Here is an 8,307-nt window from a genome sequence, read left to right as displayed (position 1 = left end):
TTTAGCTTCCATTGGGTTTATATTTGTAAATGACATTTCTGGTACATCATAAGGAAGGCATTAAAGAAGTTTCCCCTTTGAAATCTTCAGAAGTGGTAGACTTTAAAAAGTTGGGGGTTGATAATTCAGACCTCTTGATCTTGATCTGTGTAATTCACTCCTATGTGCATAATTTGCTGGATAAACACTATTTTCACATGAATAAGGGGGAAAATAACTTGGTTTATATTTTGGTGCTATACAGTACTGTACTTCTGTGGTGAGTCAATGCGCATTGCCATATGCTGGAAATGGAATATCCTACCATTGCCTACAATGTCCATTCCATATCATTCATACCTTGGGGAAGCCTAGACCTTATTGGATCTATTAGTGCAAATAGTCACAAGATTCTACTTCAGTATTGGAAAGTGTCTCAGCTTCTTCCTGCCCACTTTACTTCTTGGGTTATGTAAAATACAAATTAGTTTTTACAGTAACATATAAAAATTAATAATGCAGATTCATTATGGGAAGGGAAATCAATACACATCCAGATCTATAACAAATCGCCAAATCCTTTCCTATAAAACCATTCAGGATATGATGAAGGCAATCAGGAAAGCTCTTTAAAATCAGTAAGGCAGGGCTTGATCTAAGATAACCCTCAAAAAGGTGGCATCCCTAATTCAGGAGAACCATCAACTGTAAACAAAATATTAGATAAAACAGAAAGTTGGTTTGGCAGCCTGGTGGATAACATCTCTGACTTAGTACTTGTAGGTCAAAAGTTTGAGACCCGGTTGCAACTCGATAAAGGTTTTCCCTAGTGTTCACCTCCTCACCTTGTGAGCTAAGGGTTGGGGGGTTTGGGTGGAACCTATAGGTCTTCCTGATAAGTTATTAGCAGCCATTGCTTGGTCCTTCTTGGTCCTAGCTTAGTTGGAGAAGAGGCTTGGTCACTGATCATAAGTGCAGTATATGATCTGTCATGGATCTTGCTGTATCCCTTGCCTCTGCTGCTCATAAGAGACCTTTAAAAATGCATACAGTATTTAAATATAATAAGTGATTTAGAAAAAATTCTCTCACCACTATCTTCACATCACCTTCGCATGTTTACTTCAGGCAGTATCCTGAATGTGATGAATGATTAATTATCCTTCTTTATGTATTTTGAGTAGTGTTTAACAGTTGAATATGACTGGCATCTTGGTTTATAATTAAATAACACTCCATCTCTCCATTTTAGTTTTTACATTATAAATAAAAGCCTTTAGCTTTTATTAGATATTCTTGATTATGTCCACCTTCATAGCTTTTGTTAATTACATGGAAGCAGAGGAATATCAAACCCCACCACTGGATATTACACCATTCCTAAAAAACCCAAAACTATTCTGCCGTACAACTATCCTACTGAAGGAATCTCCTTGAAACAGTCCATATAATCTAAAGCCTTATCTAAGACTTCCTACAATGCTTCAACTATTGTAAACTGTAATAATGGTTGACAGTTCCCAGCCAGTGTTTCAGCACTAAAAGGCAATACCTTGGTCTCTTGATATGTGTCTTTTTTTTAACATATTTCACATGGAAAGGTGACCAATACATACAGTAATACCAAAAATACAACAACCTAAGGATCACACCTTGACTCAAAACATTTGTACCTTAGTAAAAAATTAATAGCATATACCTGGCTATCAAGTCCAGCTACAACAGCCAACATAGTAGAAACATCATCAACTGTTCTTGCAAAGAGTCCAGGTACATCCATAGAGTTGACCAAGCTAATAAGGCCGTGCCGTGGAACAACACCATAGGATGGCTTTAAACCCACAACTCCACAATAGGCTGCTGGATTACGAACTGATCCTCCAGTGTCAGATCCTAGGGCTCTAGAAATTAAAATGCATTATAGCATATTTCACTCATCTATTTTAAACACTGATTTATAAGGAGATATTCCAATTATATGTATATAGTAGTAAAAAAATCTTCATACCATGTTTGATATTCGATCAATATGTATTAACATTTATGCGACTAGTTTTATACAGTATTTACATCAGTTATATAACACAAACCTTACCTCTCCTAAAACTTTACATTGTAACACCCTCCAGAATTACTGATTTGATTTATTCTATAGTGCTTAACCATAATAGCAGAATGCCCTATATGTGCTCATCAAACCTTCATAATGAGATACTACCGCTAGAGAGTTATGGGGTCTTTGACTGGCCAGACAGTACTAAATTGGCTCCTTCTCTCTGGTTACGGTTCACTTTCCCTTTGCCTACACAAACACCGAATAGTCTGGCCTATTCTTTACATATTTTCCTCTGTCCTCATACACCTGACAACACTGAGATTACCTAACAATTCTTCTTCACCCAAGGGGTTAACTACTGCACTGTAATTGTTCAGTGGCTACTTTCCTCTTGGTAAGGGTAGAGGAGACTCTTTAGCTATGGTAAGCAGCTCTTCTAGGAGAAGGACACTCCAAAATCAAACCACTGTTCTCTAGTCTTGGGTAGTGCCATAGCCTCTGTACCATGGTCTTTCACTGTCTTGGGTTAGAGTTCTCTTGCTTGAGGGTACACTCGGGCACACCATTCTATCTGGTTTCTCTTCCTCTTGTTTTGTTAAAGTTTATATAGAAAATATTTATTTTAATGTTGCTTCTGTTCTTAAAATATTTTATTTTTACATGTTTCCTTTCCTCACTGGGCTATTTTCCCTGTTGGGGCCACTGCGCTTATAGCATCCTGCTTTTCCAACTAGGGTTGAAGCTTAGCAAATAACAATAATAACAATAATAATATGTTATTTTTATAATAAAATAAATTTTTGAATATACTTACCCAGTGATTATATAAGCTGCAGCTCTGCTGCTCGACAGAAAACTCTACGTTCAAAATCCGCCAGCGATCGCCATGCAGGTAGGGGGTGTACATCAACAGCGCCATCTGTCGGGCAGGTACTCAGTACTCAATGTAAACACAGAACTCAATTTTCTCCTCGGTCCACTGGGTCTCTATTGGGGAGGAAGGGAGGGTCCTTTAATATATAATCACCGGGTAAGTATATTCAAAAATTTATTTTATTATAAAAATAACATTTTTCAATATTAAACTTAGCCGGTGATTATATAAGCTGAATCACACCCAGGGGGGTGGGTAGAGACCAGCAATAATTGTTTACATTATTATGAGCTAAGGATTTTTTATTTCATTTTAGCAGTTATTCAAAATAACAAACATAAAATAAATAAGTACCTGGTAAGGAAGTCGACTTGAACAATTACTCTGCCTTTTTAAGTACGTCTTCCTTACGGAGCCTCGCGATCCTCTTAGGATGCTGAGCGACCCCTAGGAGCTGAAGTATCAAGGGTTGCAACCCATACTAAAGGACCTCATCAAAACCTCTAATCTAGGCGCTTCTCAAGAAAAGAATTTGACCACCCGCCAAATCAACCAGGATGCGAAAGGCTTCTTAGCCTTCCGGACAACCCAAAAACAACAATAAAAAACATTTCAAGAGAAAGATTAAAAAGGTTATGGAATTAGGGGAATGTAGTGGTTGAGCCCTCACCCACTACTGCACTCGCTGCTACGAATGGTCCCAGGGTGTAGCAGTTCTCGTAAAGAGACTGGACATCTTTAAGATAAAAAGACGCGAACACTGATTTGCTTCTCCAATAGGTTGCGTCCATTATACTCTGCAGAGATCTATTTTGTTTAAAGGCCACTGAAGTTGCGACAGCTCTAACTTCATGTGTCCTTACCTTTAGCAAAGCTTGGTCTTCCTCACTCAGATGGGAATGAGCTTCTCGTATCAACAGTCTGATATAATAAGATAAGGCATTCTTTGACATGGGCAAAGAAGGTTTCTTAATAGAACACCATAAAGCTTCTGACTGTCCTCGTAAAGGTTTAGTTCGTTTTAAATAGAACTTAAGAGCTCTAACAGGGCATAAGACTCTTTCTAGTTCATTTCCAACCATATTTGAAAGGCTTGGAATATCGAACGATTTCGGCCAAGGACGAGAAGGTAGCTCGTTTTTGGCTAGAAAACCAAGCTGTAAAGAACATGTAGCCGTTTCAGATGAAAATCCGATGTTCCTGCTGAAGGCGTGAATCTCACTGACTCTTTTAGCTGTGGCCAAGCAAACCAGGAAAAGAGTCTTCAAAGTGAGATCTTTAAAGGAGGCTGATTGTAGCGGCTCGAACCTTTCTGACATAAGGAATCTTAGTACCACGTCTAAATTCCAACCAGGTGTAGCCAAACGACGCTCCTTCGTGGTCTCAAAAGACTTAAGGAGGTCCTGTAGATCTTTGTTGTTGGAAAGATCTAAGCCTCTGTGACGGAAGACTGATGCCAACATGCTTCTGTAACCTTTGATCGTGGGAGCTGAAAGAGATCTTTCTTTCCTCAGGTATAATAGGAAGTCAGCTATTTGGGTTACAGAGGTACTGGTCGAGGATACTGATACTGACTTGCACCAGTTTCGGAAGACTTCCCACTTCGACTGGTAGACTCTAAGAGTGGATGTCCTCCTTGCTCTAGCAATCGCCCTGGCTGCCTCCTTCGAAAAGCCTCTAGCTCTAGAGAGTCTTTCGATAGTCTGAAGGCAGTCAGACGAAGAGCGTGGAGGCCTTGGTGTACCTTCTTTACGTGTGGCTGACGTAGAAGGTCCACCCTTAGAGGAAGAGTTCTGGGAACGTCCACCAGCCATTGAAGTACCTCGGTGAACCATTCTCTCGCGGGCCAGAGGGGAGCAACTAACGTCAACCTTGTCCCTTCGTGAGAGGCGAACTTCTGCAGTACCTTGTTGACAATCTTGAACGGGGGGAATGCATAAAGGTCTAGATGTGACCAATCCAGTAGAAAGGCATCTATATGAACTGCTGCTGGGTCCGGGATTGGTGAGCAATATATTGGGAGCCTCTTGGTCATCGAGGTTGCGAAGAGATCTATGGTAGGCTGGCCCCATGTGGCCCACAGTCTCTTGCACACATCCTTGTGTAGGGTCCATTCTGTTGGAATGATTTGTCCCTTCCGACTGAGGCAATCTGCCATGACATTCAAGTGGCCTTGGATGAACCTCGTTACTAGTGAAATGTTTAGATCTTTTGACCAGGTGAGGAGGTCCCTTGCGATCTCGTACAACGTCATAGAATGGGTCCCTCCTTGCTTGGAGATGTACGCCAAAGCCGTGGTGTTGTCCGAGTTCACCTCCACCACTTTGCCTTGAAGGAGGGACTTGAAGCTTTTCAAGGCCAGATGAACTGCCAGTAGCTCCTTGCAGTTGATATGTAACGTTCTTTGATGCGAGTTCCAAGTTCCCGAGCATTCCCGACCGTCTAAAGTCGCACCCCAGCCCGTGTCCGATGCGTCCGAGAAGAGAACGTGGTTGGGGGTCTGAACAGCCAGGGGCAGACCCTCTCTGAGGCTGATACTGTCCTTCCACCAAGTCAGGGACGACTTCATCTTCTCGGAAATGGGGATCGAGACCGCTTCTAGCGTCTTGTCCTTTTTCCAGTAAACAGCTAGGTGAAATTGAAGGGGACGGAGGTGTAGTCTCCCTAACGAAACGAACTGTTCCAGGGATGATAGCGTCCCTATCAGACTCATCCACTGTCTGACTGAACATCGTTCCCTCTTCAGCATGTTCTGGATGCATACCTGGGCTTGACTTGTTCTGGGGGCCGACGGAAAAGCCCGAAAAGCTTGACTGTGAATCTTCATCCCTAAATACACAATAGTTTGGGATGGGACCAGTTGAGACTTTTCTATATTGACCAGGAGACCCAATTCCTTGATCAGATCTAGAGTCCACTTTAGATTCTCCAGACAGCGACGACTGGAAGAGGATCTTAGAAGCCAGTCGTCCAAATAGAGGGAGGCTCTGATGTCCGCTAAATGAAGGAATTTGGCTATATTCCTCATCAGCCTCGTAAACACAAGAGGAGCTGTGCTTAGGCCAAAGCACAGGGCTTGAAATTGGTAGACAACCTTTTCGTAAACGAACCTCAGAAAAGGTTGGGAGTCTGGGTGGATGGGGACGTGAAAGTATGCGTCCCTTAGGTCTAAAGAGACCATCCAGTCTTCCTTTCTGACCGCTGCTAGAACAGACTTTGTGGTCTCCATGGCGAACGTCTGCTTTGTGACAAAGACATTCAGCGCACTGACGTCTAGCACCGGCCTCCACCCTCCCGTCTTCTTTACCACTAAGAAGAGACGGTTGTAGAAGCCCGGGGATTGATGGTCCCGGACTTTGACTACCGCTCCCTTTTCTAGTAAGAGAGACACCTCCTGCTTCAAAGCTCGTCTCTTGTGTTCCTCTCTGTACCTGGGAGAGAGATCGATGGGACACGTTGCTAGAGGGGGTTTGCGGACAAACGGGATCTTGTACCCTTCTCTGAGCAGCTTCACAGATTGTGCATCTGCGCCTCTTGCCTCCCAGGTCTGCCAGAAGTTCTTGAGTCTGGCTCCCACTGCTGTCTGAAGAAGGAGGCAGTCAGACTCTGCCTTTAAAGGACTTGGTACCTTTCTTCTTCCCACGTCTCCCTTCGGCACGAGCACCTCCTCTGCTGGAGGCTCTGCCACGAAAGGGCGGAATGAATCTGGACGCTGGAGTGTCCATCCTGGGTCTTGACACGGAAGGCAAAGGGGTGGCTTTGCGGGCAGAGGACGCAACCAGGTCATGGGTGTCCTTCTGCACCAAAGAGGCAGCAATCTCCTTAATTAAGTCCTCTGGAAAAAGGCACTTTGAGAGGGGAGCAAAAAGGAGTTCAGATCTCTGACATGGTGTTACTCCAGCTGACAGGAAAGAGCAAAGGTTCTCCCGTTTCTTGAGGACCCCGGATACGAACGAAGCCGCAAGTTCACTAGATCCGTCTCGTATGGCCTTGTCCATGCAGGACATTATGAGCAAGGAAGATTCCTTGTCAGACGGGGAGATCTTCCTGCTCAAAGCTCCCAGACACCAGTCCAAAAAGTTAAAGACCTCGAAGGCTCTAAACACTCCTTTCAACAGATGGTCTAAGTCCGTAGGAGACCAGCATATCTTAGAGCGTCTCATGGCTAGCCTGCGGGGAGAGTCTACCAGGCTTGAGAAGTCGCCCTGGGCAGAGGCAGGAACTCCCAAGCCGAGAACTTCTCCCGTGGCATACCAGACGCTCGATCTGGAGGAGAGTCTCGCAGGGGGAAACGAAAACGCTGTCTTCCCTAGGTCCTTTTTGGACTGCATCCAGTCTCCTAAAACCCGTAAAGCTCTCTTGGATGAGCGGGCGAGGACGAGTTTCGTAAAGGCAGGCGCGGATGACTGCGTACCTGAAGCAAACTCTGATGGAGGGGAGCGTGGGGCCGCAGACACAAACTGGTCCGGATACATCTCTTTGAACAGAGCAAGAACTTTCCTAAAGTCCAAAGAGGGTTGCGTGGTCTTGGGTTCGTCAAGGTCCGTATGTGGGTCATCAATGTGGGCCGCGTCGTCATCATCAGAGAGTCCATCATCTGAGAACTGAGGAGGAAGCGGCAAAGGAGTAGGAATCGGCTGGTCAGCTGAGTCCGGCAGCACGGGTGCACGCGTGACTGAACCGGACGCAACGTCATGGAACTGTTGCCCAGTCTGTGAACTGGCAACAACCATAGCAGCGCGGGGACGCCTAGCGTCTACTCCAGACTGTGTAGTCTGATGTGGGCGAGCAGAGGTAACCACAATGGGTTGCGGAGGTTGACGCACCGCGTCAAAACAAAACAACTTAGACTGTTGTTGTACCTCGCGAACGTCAACGGAAGGTTCCGTGCGTCGCTGAACGTCAACATGCGGCTGGCAGCGCATGGGTGGCGGGACTCTCTCAGCTGGAGTGCGGCCGAAGGTTGCCTCAGCGTCCACAGGACGCACAACCGTGGGTGGTTGTAGGCTAGAGGTTGGTGCAGCGTCAACCTTCTCCGCACGAAAGTCCTGCATCAATGACGTTAACTGAGCCTGCATGGTCTGCAGCAAAGACCACTTAGGGTCTACAGGAGCAGGTGCGGCAACAGACGGTGTGACTGCCTGATGCGGTACCGCTTTGCCTCTCTTAGGAGGTGAGCAGTCGTCGGAAGACTGCAGCGAGTCCGAACTGACCCAGTGGCTACAACTGGGCCGTTGGACTTGAGCGGAAGGGACCGACTTGCGCTTAAGAGGCCGCGAGACCTTGGTCCATGGTTTCTTCCGAGAAACCTCTTCCGCAGACAAGGAATAAATGGGCTCACTCGTCTTTGTGTGGGTGGGGCGATCTTGGGTAGATACGCCCGAAACCACGGAGGGAA

The 8,307-nt window shown here is 45.3% G+C and overlaps 2 protein-coding genes across 3 annotated transcripts in view; one reads left to right on the top strand and one right to left on the bottom strand.

The window, feature by feature from the left end:
- LOC137624975 (ATP synthase subunit s, mitochondrial) overlaps window positions 1–8,307 on the top strand; it is a 339,973-nt gene that overhangs the window by 64,870 nt on the left and 266,796 nt on the right. The window lies entirely within an intron of this gene.
- The window catches only part of LOC137624956 (glutamyl-tRNA(Gln) amidotransferase subunit A, mitochondrial-like), a 57,128-nt gene that overhangs the window by 21,146 nt on the left and 27,675 nt on the right, over window positions 1–8,307 (bottom strand). For both annotated transcript variants that reach the window (XM_068355894.1, XM_068355902.1), the window contains exon 5: window positions 1,679–1,880. In XM_068355894.1, the coding sequence (XP_068211995.1) occupies window positions 1,679–1,880 (202 nt within the window). The remainder of the gene's footprint in view (window positions 1–1,678; window positions 1,881–8,307) is intronic.

The sequence above is a fragment of the Palaemon carinicauda genome, chromosome 2, assembly GCF_036898095.1.
Source record: "Palaemon carinicauda isolate YSFRI2023 chromosome 2, ASM3689809v2, whole genome shotgun sequence".
NCBI classification, from domain to species: Eukaryota; Metazoa; Arthropoda; class Malacostraca; order Decapoda; family Palaemonidae; genus Palaemon; species Palaemon carinicauda.
The sequence above is the reverse complement of the archived record's forward strand: the minus strand, read 5'-3'. Positions and strand labels throughout refer to the sequence as shown.